Here is a 23,673-nt window from a genome sequence, read left to right as displayed (position 1 = left end):
ATGCTTGACGACTCACCACCAGTCCCTGTAGAACTCCCGGTCTCCAAACTGCAGAAGCTCTGCCACAAAGTTCAGAGAGGAATGGAAAAACCAATAGAAGAATATTAACCATATTAGATGGTTAGGAACCTGGGAGGAGGCAGTCAGGGGGAGGATTAGAGAGGAGAGAGGAAAAGGTGTCTAGGTTGGTAAGGTTGAACTACTGTTGACTAACAAATGTAACTCTTGAGACCTCTTTTGAGATGAGCACAGAATAAATTTCACATTAAAAATGTTAATACAAAAAAAAGGAAAAAAACAAAAAAACCACACAACACCAGAATAAAGGGATTTATTTGAGCGTTTAATTTAGATCACTAATACTAATAATAGATCACGGATAAAGTCTCTGATGTGCAGTCTAGATACTCACAGCTAGTTTCAGCAGCCGCTCCACCATCCTAGAAAAGTCCATTTCCTTTAAGAAGTAACAAAAAAATGATACCCTTTCTTTATAAGACCGCTCCAGTTACAGGCAAATATTTTTTTGACTCTTCTTTTATTGGAGCCATTGTAAGTGATGCGGTGAGTGTCTCTGTGTTTATACACACCTGGAACGGTTTCATTGAGTTCTGAACACTTGGGACCATCCACTGGAAGACACAGACTTAGGTTAGGTTTCTTTTTTGCTGCTTTTCCACAATATACTCAAAGAAGAAATGTGTTTGAACTAGGCATATCACAATTTCAGATTTTCACTAAACAATGTAAGAGAATGACAGATAAACAATCAGCTACAGAAAACAAACTATAAGTCAAATCTAAATATATTTATTGCAGGCAGCATTTTCCAGCTCAAAGGTTTCATACCTGCTGTATTAATCCCACCAACAACTGCATGAGGAAAAGCTGGAAGAAAAGAACGTTAAGATTTAAATAAAACATTCACACATTCATCTCCTCGTTTGGGATTGCGATTCATTTTCTGTCATTATAATTAGGTCACTAACTAAAATTTTGGGACTGTGTTTCTGATCATTTCCTCTCACCATTTCAAAAAGTCTTCTGATCAGAAACCTTTTGCGTATCCGTGGAGACCGTGGGAAGTTGAGCTGGTAGCAGAGAGTTGGTGCAAAGATGAAGTAGTACATGTCTAAAGACAAACACACAAACAGGTCACATCAAAGTGTCACATTAATGACTTGATCCTACACTTTCTGACTTTGATATTGGAATGTTTAAAAAAATAAATAAGACCTTGTGAAAAATGACATTTACTGGATATACAAAGAGATACTCCTCAGCCCCTACTTTAAGTTAATATTTACACAGCAAATATTTTGACCCACTAATTTTCTTTCTCATTGTTGTTGGTAGCAATGTCCATCTGCACTAACTGTGCAGTCTGTTACCTCTGTGTGTGAGGTTGCCTGGGTAGGAGACATTGGTGTTAGCCGCTGACCCGTTGGACTGTGCCACAATTGGACCTGAATGTGGCAGATGAATAGGCACAACAATTAGAATTTCAAGCATCATTCAATTTTATTTTATTCATTATTGTGTATTAAAATGAATCCACAGTAATATAGCTACAGATGCAGATCCAGCTTTGATCCACGGTCAATTGAAATAGCACCAGCTATTCTATGAAAGAGTTGCACATGTTACTATGCCACCACTAGATGGCAGTATAAGCAAAACAGTGCAATAAATCTCTGCAGGTATGAATCGTCTACTGAATTCATTCACAGATATGAGTCGTTTTGTTGAACTTAGTCACAATGACTCAACAGCCCAGCAGTTCCTATGCTAATATACTTACACGAATATGATCGTGTCATTCTTTTAGCTTTGGCGTGTCTGATTTCTCTGCACCACTTGTTGGAGTCCATGTAGGAGTACAGCTTGAGAAACAGCACTGTGTAGGTGCCTAAGGAGAGCACACCACCCACTGACACAGACACAGACACACACAATGTACAAGTCACTAGCAGTGTGCAATAGATGACATGGTACGTAATAAATAAATAATGGACCAAACATAGCTGGGTATGTGTACAGATTGACTCACTGGCTCACTCATATTCACCTTAAAGTACTTGACATTATTGCTCTCAGTTGTTCTAATTTTCTAAACAGAAGACCCACTCCTCTTGTGTAAAAAAGAATAAAGCATAAAAAAAAATATATTGTACCTGGTGTGATGGAGGTCACAGTGAGTATTGAGGCTGAAGGAAAGATTAACAAGGATGTCAGATTAAACAAGTGAAGAATCAGCCCTGTAGTTTCGGAGATTGTGCCCTAGAAAGAATAAAGGACAAAAAGTAAGCAATATTTTATTAATACTTTCAGTATTTTTTCTCTTAAGGAACTGTGCTATCTAATCTGGATCAGCTTCAGTGTTCTTATCGGATTTAAGAGCAGGTATAAAAAGAGGTGGCGCTGTGATGTTGAATTTACTTTGAGGACTTCAGCAACTGAAAAGCACCTGTTTCAAGCACACATGGGAGATCACAGAATGACAACCTTCTAATCAAATCCACTTTCTTTGTACTGTAAGAAAACAGTGTTATCACATCAACAAATAAGCTTACTGAGGTCGAAGAGTCCCAGAAGAAGACCTGAGCATCACAAGTTAAATGAAAATTTAATCCAACACAGAAAAACACATCATATTAGTGTAGGGACTTACCACAGCCAGACGCCGCTCTATGTACAAGGCTGCTAAGATGAACACATTGGACACTAAAACACAAAAACAAAACAGTACTCAAACTCTATGAGATGCTATGCCATAAAAATCAAAATCAATCATTACTCGGTTTATTTCAGTCACAAACTTCAAAAGAGAATTTGAAGAACAACATTCAAATGCAACCTTTGTTTTAAGTTCTGCTTTCACCGTAGTACTGATTACCTGTGTTGTAAAACACAGGCTGCATCAAGAATCAACTGTATCCAAGTGAATAAAATCTGAACAATTATCAGCAAAATATATTATACACAGAGGCTCACATGAACTACACTTCTATGTGGCAACATTGCACATTTGAGCCACTGAAAAACTTAATTACGCTGGATCCATTTACATCTTTTGTACTTAAAGAAGCTGTTAATAACCACTACACAGCAATACAACTACAAACCATGTTTGTGAATTTTATCATCTCAATCCTTAAGTTACAAATAAACACATGGTTGTAACTCAATAACCGTGTGCAGTAAAATTAAGGCTCCGTACCAATTATTAGGCATGCTGCTGGCCAGCTGTAGGGGTCCTTTAAGAAGAGGGACACTACTTGGATAGGGTCTACCAAGATGCCATACCTGAAAAAGGAACAGAAATATATTTTACAGCTATAGGAAGTCATCTCTTAAAGTGATGCAGAAGGCTGGAGCCTGTCCAAGCTGATGTGGAACAAGAGGAAATAAGCTTCATAACCTAAGACCTGGAACAAGCTCATGCCTTAGAACATCTGTACTGCAGCAACAGTTCAAGTTGTTCCGGGCATGAAGCAGTTCTCAATATGTAAGCTTTTGTTGATTAAACACCCCCCCCCCCCCCCCCCCATAACAGCTACATAAATATAGGTGTATACTCACTTTATAATGTTCTCTAAGAAAAGTCGTGCATTACTCAGCACCTGAGAAAGATGCAACAGGACACAATATTAACATGACTCGTACTATAGAAAAATTTCAAAGCATATTTTTCAAAGTTGATCTTCATTAAAAAGCTGAAACAGAAAACAAAACACTGTCTGAATCTTCAACGTGCAGATGTAACTGTTTGTTTATACACATTGAAACTGTTGCTATTCAAATTTGATGAAAACAAACAAACAAAACACATTTATTCTTATGCTGGAATTCATTAAGGAGGAGGATATTAGAAATAAAAATGTTAGATGCCGAGTTATAAATAGATTAGATCCTCAGCTAAATTTAGCCACATGTTCCTGCTGTTCACATTGACACCCTGCTGAAGCGCGATCTGATAGAAAGTGTCGAGCAAAACAAGTTTATTATTAAATTGTATATTTAAGTTCAGAGTCCAGCTTTATCTCAGCCATCGGGGCTATCAGAGAGTCTAAGATAACGCTAGACTTTGCACGATTTAAAGAAGCAACATTATATATGGGATCTGTACAGTTCTAGTTCATTTTTATATTAGTCACTAGCTGCTTAAGCTAGTTAAGATAATGACGACATTTGGTGTATGACACTTAATGGGGTCATGCTGCAGTGAATATCCCCACCAGCTTGCCAAACCCCGGCAGCAATGTGGTTTTGTCTGTAGTCCAAACCAGTAACCTTTACCTCAGTAATCTTCAGCACAGAGGAGGCCACTGTAGCATGTCACACATTTACTGTAGCAACGTTTGTAGAGAATATTGCAACATTGAAGATTTTACAAAGATTTGCCTTTCCCCCCCCCAACTTCCTGCAGTGGAAACTACTTGTTTCCACCGCAGTGTTTTTCATTGTTACCGTTTGCCCTTTCTATGCACACCATTAAAATACTGATGGGATGTCAGTTTTCAGCACAGGATATTATAAGTCATAGGATCAGAGGGTCATAGGATTCTCAGGAGGATGAATTAACAGTAATGATAAAGGCTGGGTACAGGGGCAAAAATCTCTGCGCTCTGGGAAGGGTGAAGGAAAAAGGTTAATATGTCCAAAAGCTACTTTACTATAGTGTATGTTATGTTTGTTATCATTTATAATGTTCTAGAAAATGAAATGCTTTTAATAAGACTACATTTTTAAAAAAAAATCACATAATATACAGCTATCAAACTACACTATAGAACTATTAAATCAAAATATTACTTCTATCCACTTGTACTTTCTTTGAACAATCTATAATGCAAAATGAACATCCCTCTCTCTGATCTGGTGGATAGTAATTTTAACAATGAAAGAAGCCACTGATGTTCACTGAACCTGGTCTCTGGCAAAGATGCCCTGAGAAAACAGGTGAGAACAAAGATCAAATCTTAAAACAGGCTTTACGTCACGGTGCACTGACCTTGTCAGCCTGTGGCCATATAAACTATTTACATGGTTTACTTGTCTGCAAATCAATTGGAACAATGCAATGAACCATTCTAAGTCTCAGGTACTCTTCCCACATCTATGACCAACAAGCTCAATACTGTGTCTTAAACCATGTAACAAAGATGAAGAAGAACTGGTCGCAGCCATCTGTGCCTTGTTAGTAGCTAATGAAGTTTTCGAATTGAAAATGAACAGGTCTGATTTTGGAGAAGGGGGACACCTTAAAACCAACATCTGGTATGCAGCTATTTGCCAAGCAGATGGGTCTGCAGCAGAACGAGCGATCTTCTCTTAGAGGTCTCTGTAAATGGATCATGATTCATCAGGTAACAATCAGAAAATAAGACTATTCTAAAACAAAGCTTAAAAAAATGTTTCATGAACCTCAGAATCACTTTCATCAGATCACAAATCAAAACAAATGGTAACAAATAATCTATGCATGTGCTGAAGACAAATATAAACAAAAGGTATTCTGGAAGTCTCAAAATCCCATGTAGACTTTGTTCCCAGGGTTCGGATACTAGATGATGCCAGCTCAGTAATTACACAACATGAGAAGTATTTTATCCTGCCAGCAATGCAGAGGATGGAGTACCAAGAATATTGAGTTTTCTCTCACAAGAAGAATTTCATACTAGTATTTTGGGCTATTTTCTTAAAAACTTAGTTTTTCCCTGTTATTTTGTGTTAAATCTTACAAATAAAAAATCATAGAGGGCACAAAATACATCTATATTCCCATCTCTAGAAGCATGCACTTCTACAGCTGACATTTTAGGAATTTATCTGATGGTCCTTGTTATCGAGGACAAAGTACACAACTTACTGAACTCCTAAATATACACACATTCAAGGCTCTGGGGGTCCACTTTACATTTTTACAGCCTGATCCTAAACAATCCTCTGAAAAACGTCTAAAGTGAACACCATCCGTTGGGTATGTGGTGACCACAAAGTGAAAGATGTGCTGAACGGCAATCTAAACCTTCAAAAACGGGAATAAACCTGTCATAGAACCACCCAAATACATACATACAGAAATCTGCATAGATACATGCAGACAGAGCAATCATGCAAGTACATCTACACAAGGACACACACACACACACACACACACACACACACACACACACACACACACGAATTCCCTTTCATGTAGATTACAGCTAACTGGATATTTTTAAATCTAGATGCCTATTATAAGGCTAAAACTGACAGGATTCTCTGGGGCACTGCAGGCTGTCTCTGGAGACAGACACCAACACTTCCCTCACTGGACTGGGGCAGAAGCTCTTGTTTCTAAATGAGGTTAACAGTCCTGAAGTCTCCTCAACACAGAGGGACATGACATATTTAACTAAAATGCCTGCATTCAGCTAACTTCAACAGAAGTATCTTGCTGTATGAAAGCCAGGTTGGCCAATTTAGTTATTAATGCTAGTAGTACTACAAAGTATGGCAGCCACAATGGTTAGTCTTTGCATACACTGTAGCAAACCATTTCAATTATTTTAAAAGGAGCTCCAGCAAATGTTATTTTCAAATAACTAGCAAGCATTAACAATAACAATACTAGCAAACATTGTGAGCTGTTGTGAATGAAGGAATTTCTTTGTCATTACTAATAAAAATGTCCCTGCTACAGCTAGAAAATTGAGTTTTTCATAGAATTGATAACTGTTAAGGATGTTAGCTCACTAAAAATTTACAGTAAAGAAATTACCACAATATTAGATATGGGTCCAGTTAGATCAAAGTTAGAGCTGAAGCATTTTGAGTCAACTTTTTTGGAAAGAATCATCACGAATGATCTCCAGAGTTCTAATTTATTTATTTATGTTATTTTGCAGCTTTCCCACATGAATTAAAAGAAAGATAAACACTGTTTGAAAGGTCCTACGGGCAGTTAGCCAAAAAAAAAAAAAAAAAGTGTTTACTCACACTGTTAAAAAAAAATCTACATACTTTGGAGCAGATGACTTTTTTTCTATTTTACTGTGATTCTAATCCCACAACCTCTTGTTTTTTTGTTGCATGTTTTGCGTGATGCTCATTTATTTGTTTGCCCAATATAAAAAACTCAAATAAAACTTAAAAGACAGGACCCTTTTACTGTGAGGAGAGAGTGTTAACCACTGCGATGCCACGCTGTCCTAAATTACTAATAAAAGGAAAACAATTTGGCCATCAAATTAAAGACCTCGCGTAATATAAGCCCACCTAACAAAGTTCACTTTTGATGAGAAAGTTCAAACAAGCTCACTGAGATTAAACTGTAGCTTACAAACACGCCTCTTATCAAAAATATAGAAATATCTACAAGAAATGGCAACCCAGGCCAGAGCAAAACCAAAAAAAAAGAAAAAGAAAAAAAGTACTTATGTGGCTAATCTGCAAGTGTTATGAGAGATAACACAAAAGTCGATTTATCAGCGTTCCTGCAGACAACACGACAAGTTAATGTGTCACAAAAAGTCAATGTAACAACAGGTCTAACAGCAAGCCCAGAGGGATGTGTACTTTGTGTGGGCTGGAACTTTTGTTTTGCTGCAGTAGTTTTATACACTTTGGATGGCTGAGTGGCTGAGTGAGTGGGTGAGTGAGTGGCTGAGTGAGTGAGTGAGAGAGAGGGGTGGCAAAGAATAAGAATAACCATACATGAGCTGTTGAGATTAGAGAGTAATTCTTTGAGATTTCTTGCATGAGCCTTGTCCAGACCAGTAAGATTTAGGTGAATGAGGGGTCTAACTTTCTAAATGTTACACAGTTTTCGAAGCAACGGTGGCATACATTTTCATTTCTGTGTGGACATGTAATGAGGTTTAACTCACCAGCATGACAACACACCAGTTGAGGATTCCTCTGTAGTTGCTGTAGCCGCTGGCTGAGCTCAAGAGAGACTCCTGTAGATTGTGACACCTGCAGAAAAACACACAGTTGACACGTTCACCATTAAATTTTAGACTATAATCAAATGATTAGCACTCTTTCCTGTCTCACTGTCTCCACAAGCTAAGGGGGGAAATCTAGTTAGAGAAACAGGATTGATTTTACAACTCTTACAATGCACCGATAACTCAGAGTGAGTCATTTATGATTAACACATTGAGAAATCCTTCAAAAATGACACACGTGTGACTTCATGTTGAGGACCAGCTATGCTGAACTTCCCTTACTTAGCTTATTTTTCTTGGACCGATTACCACTTTCCAGGTGGTAATACACTTAACAATGTGGTATAATCTGACATTAAAGTTAATCTGAACTTCAAGTTAGGATCAGAGGAAAATTATTTAATTTCTATACCAGCTTTTACGTGGATAAATCACACACTGCAGTTAAAAGGTTTACATGGCACTGCCCCCAATCTATGCTTTAGAAAACTGAGGCTGTTCATCAAGAAACCATGAAGGAACTTTTACACAGCCATATGTGATAAAGGGTGAACAAGGACAGAGGAGGAGAAGACTGGTCAGAGGAGATGGAGCAATAACAGCGAGTTAGGAAAACTGTAGAGAGGGCAAGAGGATGGAAAAATAAAGGAGGAAAAACCAAAGTGGTTTTTAACATAGTGCCAGGAGACTCACTCAACATGAGAAACGTGCAGAAATGCATGCAAACAGTAGACATGCTATTGCCAAAGCATGTGTCACAAGAACACATCACTTGCCTACGCCAGCTGGTTGGGATCCAATTAAAATAAAAATGAATCACAAATTAAAATCACCTTCCTTTTACTGTGTATTAAAGTGTCGTATTAGGACCCTGGCCTTCACACCAATCACAAGGATGTAGAAATTCCATGGGGGTAATCAAGAAGGCATGGCTTCAACCTAAAGAAATGCATGCTTTAAATAGGTAGGCAGATCTGAGAAGATGGTGTGGTGCCCATAGGGTGAAGCATGGGCTATTGTTTGCAGCAAGGTCGGTCATACCCTACCTGTTCTCCTGACACACCCTGTATACAAACTCAAAGCTACCCTACCTCTGTTCCACAAGTGAGTGAGTGTTCTGCCAAAGAAGTCTGTTACTATTATTCATTTTTATATTGCATCAAAATTAGAGACATCTGAGACAAACTCTCCATCGATCTGCTGACTATTTTCTTAAATTATTTATTATTGGCCTGGCAAAAGAGCAAACTCCAGCTAATAAAAAAAGCAAGCAATGAAAGTTATGTCAGTTTGTTTATAAAGCTGGAAATAAAAAAGCTCCCCAGACCTGTGCCAGACTCTCACAGATTGCATTCATGCAAGGCTATTAAAGAAATGTAGAAAATGCAGAAATAAAGAGGGATGAACGAAGGCAACTCAAAAGGAGGTATTTAAAGCTTATGGAAATGTTAGGATTAAGTGCAACTTTTGGGTTTCTGCAACTGAGTCTTTTTTTTTTTAAATATATGCCCACTAGCTCAAGAACAGCTTTGTAAGAAATAAGTACCCGCTAACCTGTCATGAAACGGCAATTAAGCTACAGGAAACAATGGAGGAAGAATAACGACTCTGGCTAAATTACACATGAATGAAAAGGGGAGGAGGAGTATGAGATGTACCCATCTGCTAACAATTTACCGTTAACGTCTATACGTAATGCTGGAACGTTAACGTCAAAGGTTACCTGAGCATGTCGTTGATATCTTCTACCGCACTCCTCTGCTTCTTCGGACTGTTTGCGAGCTGCTGCTGCTGTGTTGACTTCCCCATTTCTTTCTCCACATTGCCGTTGTTGTTCGCATGCTTCTGGACCTTGTCTGCGGCTTTTTCTTTAGAGGAACACGGTGAAGGTTTCTCCCTTGCGTCTTGCCTCTTGGTTTGCTTGGTGCTGGTGATGGTCGTCCTCCTCCGGCGGGTTACGGGCCCTCTCGTCTCGGCTGTTTCGCTCATTTCCGGGGCTTCAGTCACGCTGTTTCTACCTGCTCGACATTGTTGGTCAAACTGCCCGCCGCTCGTTTGTCCCTCAGTAACTTCACAACAGGAGCTGAACAAACAGCAGCGGGATGTTCTTCCTCCTGCAATGTGAGCGCTGGTAATGAGAGGGGCGGTTCATTACGACGGCTCAAGGTGCATTTGTCAGAAGGGTTGCCAGTTCTGTATTTTCAGCTGACATCCCCCGTTCGTGAAGAAAAAATAAAATAAAGCAATCACAGTGTCCTGTCCGTTTTTTCTTACTTATTTGCAATTACGATACAAACACTCACTTTTTTCCTTATAAAAAAAGTTACTGCATAAGAACATTTCTGTCTCAACATTTATTATACAAAGTATAATTGCCTGTGTCGCTCACATGTATGGACTACAAATCTGTAATCAAGTCAGGTTGCAGTGCGAGTGAAAGGAAAACCAATAGTATACGTCCTTTTGGTCACGAGGTATTTCTGACCAATTGCATTGTAGCTGAGAACGCTCGCTCGGTTGAGTTAAGTAGCGACAGCTGTTGAGGGAAGCTTCGTCACTAGGACAGGTATTTTCAGTGTTTTTTCACCTGTTTACGTACATATTTTTAATTCTTTAACTCACATATGTTACGGTGTAAACTCGGAGATTCCGTAGTCTGCTTTTAGAGGGAATGAAAAGACTCAAGAGGAAGAAACAGAACGGCGGAGTTGTGGTGAATGGGAATGGATCTTTCACAAGAGGTACGCGATGACAGCTAACAGACTTTGTTTTTGAAGAAGAGATACTGCATTCAGTCGCTTAAGACGTCTTATTTTAAAGTTATACCGTTTTATTACGATGACTGCTTCGATAACATCTGTACGTGCAGGCAAGCAAAACTAGACCAGACTAGACTATGTAGCTAATTCTAATTTAATCTAATATTACTGCAGTCAAGTGACAGCAACTAAAATGTGCTGCTTTGTTTACAAGAGCAAAGTAAGAGCAAACTTCAGCTGCTTGCGTGGCAGCCTGTCAGGCAGACTGGACTGCTTGGAAATTTACAGCTGACAGTCTGGCAGGGAGGAGACGGAAAAGGTGCTTTTGGTCAGCGATCCAGCAAAGCTGTCACTTGTTTTGCGTTTAACTCACACTGGCTGCAATCTAAAGCATAGCATTTAGATAACTTTATGATCATTGATCCTAATGGCTTTCCTTGCGTAAATGACTTTTAAAAAAGGCAATGTCTTTTAGTATGAAATGAATGAAGAAACACCTGGTTTGTCTGTGCAGGTTAGTAAAATAAGTATAAATCTTTGGGTTTACCTTCAAAGCCATAATAGTGTGATTTTAAACGTGATCCTCAAGTCTCTGTCCTTATCCATTTTTCTTCTCTCTGTGTGGACGCTCTCGCACAACTCTCTGTTTCATCCATACCACTTGCTTTTACTTTGTTTTCTTACACCTTCATCTCTGCCTGTTTGTTGCAGAGCCAGGTTGTGGGAGGAAGCAAAAGCTGGCTGAGATCCATCAGGCTTTGATCAGGTTAATATCACAGTGTGTCTCTTGAGTGTGCTTACACCACAAAAACTGGACATGCAAATTTAAGCAGATGAAGAGCAATTTTACACTCTTGAGCTATGTGCTGCCAGTCATGGGACATTCAGATTTGTGTATTATGTTCTAGGAGTGAAATAAAACAGGAAAATAGTTGCTTCAGCGAACATGAAAATCCTGACAATCTTCTTCATCATTTTAGAAGCCTAAAAAGTGGATCTTTTTTTCAATATTTTCTATGGTAATAAATACCTCAGATAGTTCTACAACTCCAGGGCATAAGGCATATTTCCACTGGAGAAATCCCCTCTACCTTCTTATCCAATACACTATTTCACAATTAGATGGCACTAATTTATCAACAGACAATAACTTTTATACTAACATGATTGCACATGTGGTGATTACTCTGGTGTGTTCAGGAATATTATGATGTAATCATAAGGACTTTACTATAAAGAGGAGGCAGAAGCAGCCAGACTAATTTCTCAAGAACAGTTGTTTTAACTGTTCTTGTGTTTTAAAAAAATACACTTAAACTGTGTCCTAAAATGTGTTATACAGTTAAGTCCACACGTTTTTGGGTAGTGATACATTTTTGTTTTCTAATGTTGCCTCTGTACATCACCCCAGTGAATTTCAAATTTAAAACTGAAATAAAACAATCAAGATGTGATTGAAGTGCTGACTTTAAGCTGTAATTCAAGGGGTTTCACAAAGATATTGCATTAACTGTTTGAAAATTATAGCAGTTTTTATAGCTAGTCCCTTATTTTCAGGAGCTCAGAAGTAATTGGACAATTGACTGATTAGCACTTTCATGGCCAGGCAAAGCCTGCTCCCTCATTAATTCATGACAAATTACACAGATAAAATATCTGGAGTTCATTCGAGGTGTTCAGTCTGGAGCTGTTCATCTGAATTTAATTTTGAAGTCCAAAACTGATGTTGATGAAAGTGACAGGGGCCATCATTAGTCTGAATAATCCCCAAATAAACCTATCAGAGAGCGAACACAGAAACTTTAGTAGTGATCAAAATCATGTGGTTCATCACTAGCCAGTGAATTCACTTCACTTGGCAAGATGATGCCAAAACAAGATCTTGCCAAATCAAGAACACTCTCTTTGTGAAGTAGGTGTTTCATTCTTAAGGTCTTCAATCAAAAGACACCTTCATGAATGGAAATGCAGAGGGTTTACAATAAGGTCCAAACTACCGGTTCATTCAAGAATTGTATTCGACTGTGCTAGAGAACATCTAAAAGAGTGGCAACAGTTCTGGAAAAAAGATGAAAATAAGATTAACTAGTGCCAGAATGATGGGGATTAAGTATGGAGAAGTAGAAAACCACTCATGTTCCAAAGGATATCACATTATCTGTCAAACACAGTGTTTACAATGTTATGGTATGGGCATGTATGGCTGCCAGTGAAAGCGGGGCACTAGTCTATAGTGATGAGACTCTTGATTGAAGCAGCAGGGTTCATTCTACTCAGATTCAGCCAAATTCTGCAAATCTGATTGGACAGCGGTGGAAATTCCAAAAGGGTACTGCAAAAGGAGCTCAAGAGAGAATTATTATTATTTTGGGGGAATTCTCTTCAATGATCAAGTAATATTTGGTCATGCACATGTGTTCTAGACTTCAGGCAGTAATTTTTAAAAGAATTTTTATTAAACTACTTGAAATGACTCCAATTAAATTTTAGCCTGTGAAAGTAATTTAAATTACATTAACATATAAATAGTGCTGACCTGTTGAACATAGTAATTTTTTAATTCTACAAAAAATGCATTAGCTGTTTTCTTAGTTTATTTAAATCAGAGGTAGGAGTTTCTAACTGGTACAAATTTTAGATACTATGAGCAGACCTTAAGTAATATAAAAATGGTCTAATTTTGGCTTTTGAATGAACAGTGATCCAGTGGACATTGAGACCTTGAGGAGAGCGGCAGTCAGTAAAGGAGGACTGCTCACTGATGAGCTAAGGAGAAAAGTATGGCCCAAACTACTGAACATAAATGTCTATGAGCTACCACATAAACCTGGTTAGTATACACTTAATTTAATGCGTGGTTAGTGTTTGATGAACTGCATAAATAAGTAATAAATTAAGTGCTCCTAGTGCAAACAATGCTAGCAACAATAAGGGAAACATTTCTTTTGTTGTAGGTCGAGATGTGAGGGAGAACCACAAAGACTACAACCAAGTAGTCCTTGATGTCAGGAGGTCGATGAAGCGTTTTCCGAAAGGTGTGTGTGTGGGTGTGGGTGGGTAGGTAGGTAGGTGTGTTTTATCTCTAAAGATAGCAGCATAGCGCAATGTGCCATTTGTTAAACTGTAACCTTGACCTTAAAGCAACATGGAGTTATCTTGTGAGTAATTTATAAACCAAGTTTAATCTTCACAGGAGGAGTTCCCACTTTTTTGAGCTGAGAGTGTTGTTGTATTTTAAATTCAACAGCACTACTGTTGTTTACAGAGTCAGCAAGCACATTTGCCTTTAAAATCTTGCAACATAGCAGAATGAGGCCCATAGAAAACACTGGATTCTGTATTCTGAACTCTAATAATCCAACAATAAACCCTTTCTAGCGTCTCTTTTTGGATTACATAAATGCACTGCTCATTTGCTCTTCTGCAGGTATGCCAGCCACGGAGAGAGCAGTGCTTCAGGAGCAGCTCATTGACATCATACTGGAGGTTTTGAAGCGTAACACTCAGCTGCACTACTACCAAGGCTACCATGATGTGGCCGTCACTCTGCTGCTGGTAGTTGGGGAACGAATGGCCATCGCCTTGTTGGACACACTGTCTAATTATCACCTCAGGTTGGATATTTTATTTCCTGCTGATTCTCATACTTTTATGTATAGTTAAAATTTTTCCAACTTCTGCAAGTCTTCTCTCTGTGCAGGGACTTCATGGATCCTACCATGGACAGCACCAAACACATTTTAAACTATCTGATGCCTATTTTGGAGCAGGTTGATTTGGAACTGCATAACTTCATGATCAGGTACAAAAAGTAGTGACCACTAGAGGGCACCACAGTGTTGGTTTTTACCTATAATGCTTACAGGGAGAGAAACGGCTAGTGTATTTGCAATTGAATTAAAATATTACTGAAAACGCATCAGCAGTTGGAGTTCAGCTATCAAATGGTACAACAGCCTGTCTGTCCTGCCAAGGTGTACACCACATTTAACTTTATTTGCGAGACACTAGTGAATTCACCTAAAAATGATATATGAACAATTTGCAGTTTGTTAAAACACAAAACAAAGGACGTCAAGAAATAGCCAGCTGCTGCAGATAATGTGTGTAGGACTGCGGATGGAAATGTTTGCAAATCAATGAATCACCCTTTAAAGTATTTTTGATGCGTGCATGTCTGCAGTTTTTTTTTTTTTTTTTTTTTTTTTTTTTTTTTTTGTCTTGCTGCCTGTTCATAATTGATACTGTACTGGCAACTTCCATATTTGCAAACTACCTGTCTCACATACATGCTGACATAAACAGAAAAAGCACAAAAAACAAGACATTGCACTTGGAGAAGACAGCAGGATAAACAACACCCTACTTCAAAGTTTCAGTCACCCTTTCTGCTGTGCGCTTCCTCTTCTCCTTGTCTGTCTTCTTATCTCTGCCTCTTTTATTCTGTACTTGTTCTTTTGCTCACCTTTATTTTTCTTTCTCTCCTGCTTCATTTTCAATCCCTACCCAACCCATCGCACATGATCTTTGCCCTTTGCTCCTTTCCTCTATCTATCAGTCCCTGCTTCTTTCCATTTGTCAGTCCCTTTATTTAGCACGCATTTGTTCTTTGTCGCTCAGTTCTCCTGTCCAGTATTGATCGGAAACTTCTAATTTGTTATTTTACTTGAGGCACAGTAGCAGGATATATGTGAGGTTGAAAAAACATACTTTTCTTTCAGTTCTGTATTTTATATCTCAAGTGGTCAGGATTTCAGGATTATGACATATGTATTAAAGGCAATGAGCGGGGGGAAAATAGCTTTTGACCAACTCAGATCCAGAGGTTTTCTTTTTTTCTGGTTTTGATCCACATGTCCTGTGTCATTGGATCACTTAAAACAGGCAGTCATATATTAAGAAAGAGTGATTGTACGTTCTCACTTTTCATACTTGACCACATGTTTAAAATGTGACTTAAAGGCATGAGTCAGACACACAAGTCTGACCTTTATTGTGGTCAAATTAATTTTTTTTGGGGGGGAGGGGTTGGCTTCCCAAACAATGAAAGGTTCAAATGTGTCTTGTTATTTCATAGAAATTTGGGTGATAATAGAACATCATTGACTTCCAAAACTTAAGATGTGGCCAAGAAAACAATCAGGTCCATCTTTAAAAAGAAGGAAAACATAGTCCAAGTTAGCAACACCAAAAGGCCCAGAAGACCAAATAAGACACTTGATTTTTACAAATTCTTTCCTTGGTTTAAAAATACAAAAATTATCCTTCACAATATCTAACCAAGTCAAGAACATTCTCCAGGAGGTAGGTGTGTCATTGTCAATGAAACGTCCAAACCACTGCTTACACTTAAGAACAGAAAGGCCAGATTAGACTTTGCCAGAAAACATCTAAAACAGCTCCGGAAAAAAAGGAAACCAAGATGAACTCATATCAGAATTATGGAAGAGAAGAGTATGGAGGAGGAAAGAAACAACCCATGATCCAAAGCAGACCTCATCATCTGTCAAACATGTGAAGGCAATGTTATGACATTGGCATGTATGAATGCCAGTGGAACCAGGTCACTAGTGTTTATTGATAGTGTGACTGCTGATAGAAGTAGCAGGATAAATTCTGAAGTGTACAGGGCTATATTGTCTGCTCAGATTCAGCCAAATATGGATGCTACTTCAGAGTCCAAAGAAAACTGCAAAAGCAACTGGCGAGTTTCTCAAGACAGAGAAAGTGGAATAAAATCAATGTCTAACAGTACAGGGATATTTGATGATGTTCTTTCAGTCCCCGTTTGTAAAATGTTAGTTTCTCAGGTTGCGTTTGAGCCTCTGATCTATAAAAATGCCTGCAATGTCTAAATAGTTGATGAAATACTTTTCTGTAAGACTTCTTGAATTACAGCTAAAAGTGTGAACATCAATCACATATTAGCTATTTTAATCAAAATCTGCTGTGGTGGTGTACAGAGGCAACACTGTACAGTATATACTGTTATGGTTTCAGAAATGTTTCTGTTTTTGGATTTGTATTAAAATATCTTTAATGTGGTCATCTTAGGCACAGGCTATGGGTGTGAGCACAGCAGCCCCACCCATCTGCTGCACTAAGACCCAGTGTAAATAAGTGGGGATTATTTTGAAATGCGAATGATACAAAACCAGTCTAGAGAAGTCCAAGAATAAATAAATAAATAAATACAAAATAGTTCAGAAAGGATCAAACAGGGCAAATATGAACGTAGATATATGTATAAACAGGGTTACACAAAAAAACAATCAAATGAAATGTTAAAATAAGGTAACATGATGAAATGTGCCTTTTGTCTTCAGAGCGGAGGTTGGAACCATCTTTGCACTTTCCTGGCTCATCACATGGTACGGCCATGTTCTCTCAGAGTTCAAGCATACCCTGAGACTGTACGACTTCTTCCTGGCCTCACATCCCCTGATGCCCATCTACCTTGCTGCTACGGTATGGGCGAGAGCCAATGAGGTTGTTTTGTCAGTAATCCAGAACACGTGAATACATGTTGACACACACACACGCACACAGAGTGAGGCAGAGTACTGTGAAGTCATCAGACTAGTTAATTGGATACTTCCTAATGAACAGATGAGAAAGAGGGGTACAGAGGGAGGGATTAAAGAGGAAAGGGAAAAAGAATGAGCAGAGAGAGCTGACTGATGTGAGAGCTTTAGTAGGAAGGACACGGAAACAGATTACAAAGGGAAAACATTTTGACTTTTTTCATCTGCTCCTCCACACTAACTGCTGCATGCCATACATGCGTGTTACTTCCAGCTGGATTGTTTCTGTCTGCTGAAGTATGTTATGTCGAGAGTGTACACAAGTCCTTTGTTCCTTTGTGTTATTTAACTGTAGAGTCTGTGCATTTTGATTAGTGGCTTCTTGTTTGCACTTGAGGATGTTTTTATGTGTGTGTGTGTGTGTATGTGTGAGTGTGTTTAGAGGGGCTGGGCAGAGGGAGAGCTCTGTTTGAAGTGTGTGAAACAACAAAGCAGAATGTAGTTCATGTTTCCTCCCAGGCAGAGTACAGCGCACAGCATGGGGCTTTAACTCTTCATCTGCTTATCTGTCTGCAGTGCACTTACTTCGCCTCACAAACAACGCAAGCTAATGTACTATATATGCAGTCTGGTATTCAAGTGTTACCCAGAGTGATCTGCTTTAGGGTTAAAAGTTTTAACTGGTGCTTTGCTCCTCTTCTCCTCAGATTGTGTTGCACAGAGAAAAGGAGGTGAAGCAGACAGAGTGTGACATGGCCATGGTCCACCACCTCCTCTCTCGTATCCCCCAGGATCTCCCATACGAGCTTCTGATTGGCCAGGCACAGGACCTGTTCGAGAAGTACCCTCCATCATTACTGGCCAAGCAGGCAGCACTGCAGTCTCGCAAGAGGTGAGGGCACGCCAGTTTAATAAAGTTGTTAATTGGGCATTACTATCCCCTCAACCCACTCCTCCCTAAGCCAGGTTCTGCAGGAGGTTTCTTCCTGTGTAAAGGGAGTTTTTCCTTCCCACTGTCGCCAAGTGCTTGTTCATAGGGGGTCATCTAAACTCTGTATTATTTTGGAGTCTCTACCTTACAATATGGTAAAGCCCCTTGAAGTAACTGTTGTTGTGATTTGGTGCTTTGTAAATAAAATAGAATTTAATTGAATATTTAATAAATGCAGAAAAAGCATGTAATGTAATGTCATTCCTTCATCAACTGAGAGTTGATGCTCTATAAGCACATCGTGACTGGCTCGGTGGTGCTGCTAACACACACAGGACATTTAGTGTGTGTGTGAGTGAGAGGTTCTATGTGAACATTTTTCACATATTTAAACTTTTTAGGGGGTAGCCTTAGAGGCATGATAACAGTCTCCTTTTCACTGTGTATCCTCAGCCATCAGTCGCTTTCTGCCTGTCAGTGTCCTTCAGTGTGGCTCATACAGTCATTGTTTAGGGCATGAAGTGACACAAGGCCTTGACTGACACACTGAAAGATACTGATGTCTCACCATACATTACCCTCTGAGCTTCCTATACACATGAGATATTGAGTTAGCAGTTCTCTGAAATTGTCTACCACTCACTTCCTCGCCTGTCTTTATCCATCACTTTATTCATCAGTCCATCTTTTCACATCATTCCAGTTATCCATGCTTCACCTTAGACCTGCCTCTGTTCTCCATCACTAACTAAATCTCCCTCTGCTTTCCTTCTCTTCCTCTGCTTTCTTTAGCCGGTCCATCAGCACCTTCCAGGCATTTCAGCTCTCCACCCTCCGCCAGAGGCCGGACTCTGTTCTCCAGCGTCTCACAAAGGCCCAGGGCTCCACCACCTCCAGACATGGTAAAAATAGCCTCTGTAATCTTATTACTGACTCTGAAGGAGGTCTTCACACATACAGGGTACAGACATGTAGATGGTTATGGTAAAAGTAAATTCTTTGAAGTTGGCAAAATATTATTATTATTATTATTATTATTATTATTATTATTATCAACTGTGGAACTGTATGAAGAAAATTTGTTGGATGTTGGATCCTCAGTTTGTTACATTTGTTTTTTCCACCTCATGTAAACACAATTCTTCAAAACAAGGCAACAGCAAATATGCCATCGCCCACAATCTCTGCACCTCCCTTTGGGCCAATCAATAACAAGTAAACAAATACTGTAGCACCCCCATCAGACCAATCAAGTGCAAATTTGAATATGGCAGAACAGAACAAAAAGATGCATTATTCCCGTAGGTTTTTAGCAGCTTGTATAAGATGAACACGCAATCACAAACATGTTGTATCATTCCCCTCAGACTAAGCAGAGTAATATTAAAGCTTATTTACACAATTCCCCATAGTTTCATCAAAATTCAATTACAAGTGAGATGAAATGCATAACGGACACACAGAGGGCCGATCTATAGAACCTTCTTCTTCTCTGCCTCTCATTAACTATGAAAAATCGTCCTTCACCTTGTAAGCAGTGGTTTTACAACACTATTGTAACTCAAGTCCAATTTTAGCTAATTTCATTGATCAAAGATATACCATGTGTTTGAAATCTTGGGGGGGGGTTGCCTTTCTGTAGTATTTGCCGTTTTTAATTGATTCAAATTGCAGCCACAAAGGATAGACACACTGGGAGTGATGGAAAAGGCAAAAAAAAAAAGTCAGAAGTCAGTCTGTTTATTAACACTGGCTTAACACTGCATGAAGTTTAAAATTCCACACACAAGGTCTGTGTTTAAATGTTAAATAATGCGCTCTTAATGCAGCCTGGCAGGAAACCTCCACGAAGCTTAAAATATTCAATTTTTGCTTAAAGTGTTTTTTGATTTGTGTTGATTTAACTCCATGGACATTTTTAGAAGATGTAGTCTGTTTGTTAGCGCTGAAGGGTGAACCTAATATTTAAAATAGTAGTAAAAAAAAAAAAAAAAAAAAGTCAAACTACAGCATCCAAAATAATCATAAGACTGAAGCAGCTCCTTTCGAAATTTCAAAACCTAAATATTGCAGTTTTTGTGCTCCTCCTTATTCTATGCTCGCAACCTCCTGACACGCAGGCCTGGAAGCTGCGTTGCCCGGGGACCAAGGCCAGCTGTGGAGGAGGGGAAACAGGATGGTGAAGATGGCAGTGTGGGGGCTGTCCGCGACACTCGGGGCAGCCGTGTTCGCTGTGGCTCAGACCGCCATGGACTGGGGACCTGAGGCATTACTTCAACTGTTCTGACGTGGTGGTGGTGGGAATACAGACTATTCAGCAAGAACACTGACACATGCAGTATAGGTGCACATTTTTAAAAACTTGAAGCTTATCTTGAGATGGTGAAGAAAATGAGGAGGAACAATATTGGTGCCAAACAGGTTGTTGCCACTAAACCACGTTGAACAAGCATGCGGCTTGTTTTCTATAATTCAGCCTCAGGATTCTTGTACACGTGTGTGTGTGTGTGTGTGAGCAGGATAACTGAAGTAGAAAGCCAAACCGGTGACAAAGAGATGAAGGTCACAAAGGGGTGCAAAGCAAAAGGGTTAGTTGTCATTTTGTGGCTCTTACAGTCTGGGTGACTTGCTCCTATATAGGAGGGGATTATGCATGTCCCCCTGTCAGCGGCCCTTTACATAAGGATCCGTCCGTGCACGTGAAACACTAACACATTTTTGCTGTTTCAGGCTGCTGGTATCTATTTCTTGTCAGCTGATTATTTTGCTGATACTTGTTTTTAGTTCGTCCTGCCCGGTTTGTGTATTTCTGTTAAAGTTGCTTTTTAGATCAGCAGCAATATCTGAGAGCCAAAAGTGCCCAAAGCCAGCACAGTGACACATGAGTACAAATTATTAAAGAGCGGCGTTTTCTGCTAAAAGCTTCTAGTTACTAGCAAAGAAGGGAAGTGAAAGAGAAAGATGGAGCAATGGAGGTGGAGATTTTGCTTGTGAGCCTTGTATTAATTGCTTTACTCCAGGTGGCAGCCAGTTAAATTTACAGTAGAGCGTGACACCCCAAATGAGCTTTTGCGCTATCAAAATATGAACGTTGCACTCAGTAACAAGGGTCGCTTTATGCAAGCAGTAATACTTTTTGGAAAATCATTTAGCAGGAGGTATTGAAACAGTTTTTTATGTTTTCAGTTGCAGTTTTGCTGCTGCTTGCTGCCCACCGCGCTGAGTGAATATGGGGAAGAAACCAGTACTTTTACATTCCTAAAATATTTAGCAGGTTTGCGCTGACATCCACCCCGAACAGCCATCACTAGAGCAAAAGTACCTCATCTTCATCTTTTGCTTTCTGCAGCTTAAAAATGACTGTTTAGCTTTAATCAGTGGACAATTTGAACAATTTCTGTAACTCAAAGATTTTTATTTAAATATATTTGTTTGTGTTAGTGGAAGTCGTTGCATCTCCCCGAATAACATCACACATACTTAGATGCTGTTAATGCCAAAGCTAATCACAGAGTTTCATAACCTGAAAAGCGAATATTAATAATAGAGGCCGCTTCCACCTGAGGTACACGCGTGGGTGTGTGAGGGGTTTCCTTCCAAACAGCGATGCATGCTCTCTGTTAGACTTAAATCATGAATAATTAATCAGCTTTTACAAGCATGTACCGAAGCTTCGGTTAACTTGGCTTTGCTGAAGTAACAACACTCCCCAACCACCCAGCCTATCCCCACTGCTTCCTCTGTCATCAGATATGAATGTATCACATGTTTGCACAGCTCGCCGTGCAGTCTGCCCTGTTGATTTCTTCTGCGTGTGAAGTCAGCCGTGCACGATCAGTTGTGTTTACAGTTTCACTGTAGTAAATTAGAGCTTCTGGGCCCCAAGCATTCATCACGGTGAAAATAAGTTAATCATTATATATCAGAATAAATCAGAGAAAACTGTCAACTGGGTCTGCAAGTCAGTCGGTAATCCTGTGCTGGTTGTTCAAATAGCCTTAGCTGTACATTTGATTGTCCAGTATAAATGCATTAAATGTGCACTTGTGCAAAAAGCGAGAAATGGGAAATGTTAGCTTTAGTTGCAGGCTAGTTTTTGTTTCTTTTAAAAATGTTTGGGTCGTCTGTGTTTTTATCTATTAATGTTTTGTTTCTCTCTGTGCCTCATTAACAGTCAAATTGTTTATTTTACGAGCAACAATCTGATTGGCTATTTATTTAGATATATTAAATAATGACAGGGTTGTATGAATATGTGTTTAATATAACCAAATAAGAGGAATGGCTTAAATGGTTAATAAGGGTTTGTGGTTTACAGATTTATATCTGTGCAGGTCATAGTGACTTAGATTTTAAAAGCTGCTTGTGTCAGTTATCATGAGTCAGTTTAGGAGTGAAAGGAATGAACTGACATTTTGCTTCCTCGCTGAGAGTTTGATGAAGATACTTCTTTGGACAACTGTAGGCAGCTTAGCATGAAGACTGGAAACGAGATCGATTTCTGGCTCCATCTGAAATCTGCCCACCTGCACCTCTGGAACTCACACAAAACATGTTATTTGCTTAATTTGTTTCTACAAGTTGTAATTCATTGAAGGTTAGAAGTGTTCACTGAGGCACCATAGGAAGTCACCGTGCTTGGACAGAAATGAGAGTGCTCTCAGTGTTCACATAGAGAAATACACCATATGGACTTAAGTAGACTGCCAGCTATACTTTACACCCACAGGAGCTGCTCATCCTTAAAAACCCATGAGGTGAAGCTCCCGGTGCGTTTTTCTGCCGATGTTAACCCTGTAAAGCCTGAACCATGCCAGGAAATCGAGAAATATTGCAGGCCTCCATCTAATTCAGTGAGCTTTTGTTGAGCAGTGCATTTTTTCACAAATGTTTGCAAAGGCAGTCTGCATGGCTAGGTGCTCGCTGTTATACCCAATGCGGCTGAAAACATCTTGAATTCAAAAATTTAGACGTGTGGTTCAATACTTTAGTCCATATAGTGTAACTTTATACTTTTCAGAGTAATATATAGAAAAGGAACATTTACTGTTGACCTAAATGCAGTAATGTCTGTTACCACTGGCTGTACTTTTAAAGTGGTTGTGTGTAGCTGTGTGTCTATGATGCTTTGACACATGATTTATATAAATCAGTTGTATTCAGAAAATATTTTTTGGTTTTTGCTTATTCATAAAGTGCTGCTTGGTTTTAATATGCTGAGAAAAACACTTTGACGATTGTGTTTGATGTTACTATGTGGTTCTATTTTGTGCCATGTAAACACACATACACACATGAACACACAAGGTGAGTGGTAGTGCTGCCAGATCCTAATGAGGATTTAATTCTTGCCCCTGGCTTTTGGCGTGCTAAGATACTTTCTCCTTGTCTTTTTTTTTTTTTTTTTCCCTTGCAATCATGTTAAACTTCAAAAACACCCACACCAACACCTGCCCAGTCTCAGTTTGGCACATGCCTTAAAAAATGATTGAAGCCTGTTTCTGGGTCTGAGTGAGATC

General features: G+C 39.1%; 2 protein-coding genes across 3 annotated transcripts in view; one reads left to right on the top strand and one right to left on the bottom strand.

The window, feature by feature from the left end:
* Positions 1 to 10,128, bottom strand: part of dgat1a (diacylglycerol O-acyltransferase 1a) — a 28,973-nt gene extending 18,845 nt beyond the window's left edge. The window contains exons 1-13 of one of the 2 annotated variants that reach the window (XM_085147736.1): positions 9,664 to 10,128; positions 7,878 to 7,965; positions 3,583 to 3,623; positions 3,221 to 3,306; positions 2,672 to 2,724; positions 2,175 to 2,280; positions 1,802 to 1,930; positions 1,392 to 1,466; positions 1,029 to 1,132; positions 850 to 888; positions 591 to 632; positions 413 to 457; positions 17 to 129 (exon numbers count right to left, since the gene is read on the bottom strand). In XM_085147736.1, the coding sequence (XP_085003862.1) occupies positions 17 to 129; positions 413 to 457; positions 591 to 632; positions 850 to 888; positions 1,029 to 1,132; positions 1,392 to 1,466; positions 1,802 to 1,930; positions 2,175 to 2,280; positions 2,672 to 2,724; positions 3,221 to 3,306; positions 3,583 to 3,623; positions 7,878 to 7,965; positions 9,664 to 9,929 (1,187 nt within the window). In that variant the 5' untranslated portion in view covers positions 9,930 to 10,128. The remainder of the gene's footprint in view (positions 1 to 16; positions 130 to 412; positions 458 to 590; positions 633 to 849; positions 889 to 1,028; positions 1,133 to 1,391; positions 1,467 to 1,801; positions 1,931 to 2,174; positions 2,281 to 2,671; positions 2,725 to 3,220; positions 3,307 to 3,582; positions 3,624 to 7,877; positions 7,966 to 9,663) is intronic. The other variant, XM_085147735.1, reaches the window with a different exon arrangement.
* Positions 10,129 to 10,423: 295 nt separating this feature from the next.
* Positions 10,424 to 21,788, top strand: LOC146493172 (TBC1 domain family member 20). Its single transcript, XM_085147737.1, has 10 exons — positions 10,424 to 10,681; positions 11,411 to 11,465; positions 13,399 to 13,529; positions 13,654 to 13,734; positions 14,127 to 14,313; positions 14,400 to 14,501; positions 17,026 to 17,167; positions 17,931 to 18,115; positions 18,947 to 19,056; positions 20,275 to 21,788. Exons 1-10 carry the CDS (start codon positions 10,612 to 10,614, stop codon positions 20,439 to 20,441), a joined length of 1,230 nt encoding a protein of 409 aa, XP_085003863.1. The 5' UTR covers positions 10,424 to 10,611; the 3' UTR covers positions 20,442 to 21,788.
* Positions 21,789 to 23,673: the final 1,885 nt, after the last annotated feature.

The sequence above is a fragment of the Neolamprologus multifasciatus genome, chromosome 22, assembly GCF_963576455.1.
Source record: "Neolamprologus multifasciatus chromosome 22, fNeoMul1.2, whole genome shotgun sequence".
In the NCBI taxonomy this organism is placed as follows: Eukaryota; Metazoa; Chordata; class Actinopteri; order Cichliformes; family Cichlidae; genus Neolamprologus; species Neolamprologus multifasciatus.
Note: the sequence above shows the minus strand (reverse complement) of the source record. Positions and strands in the feature narration are given on the sequence as shown.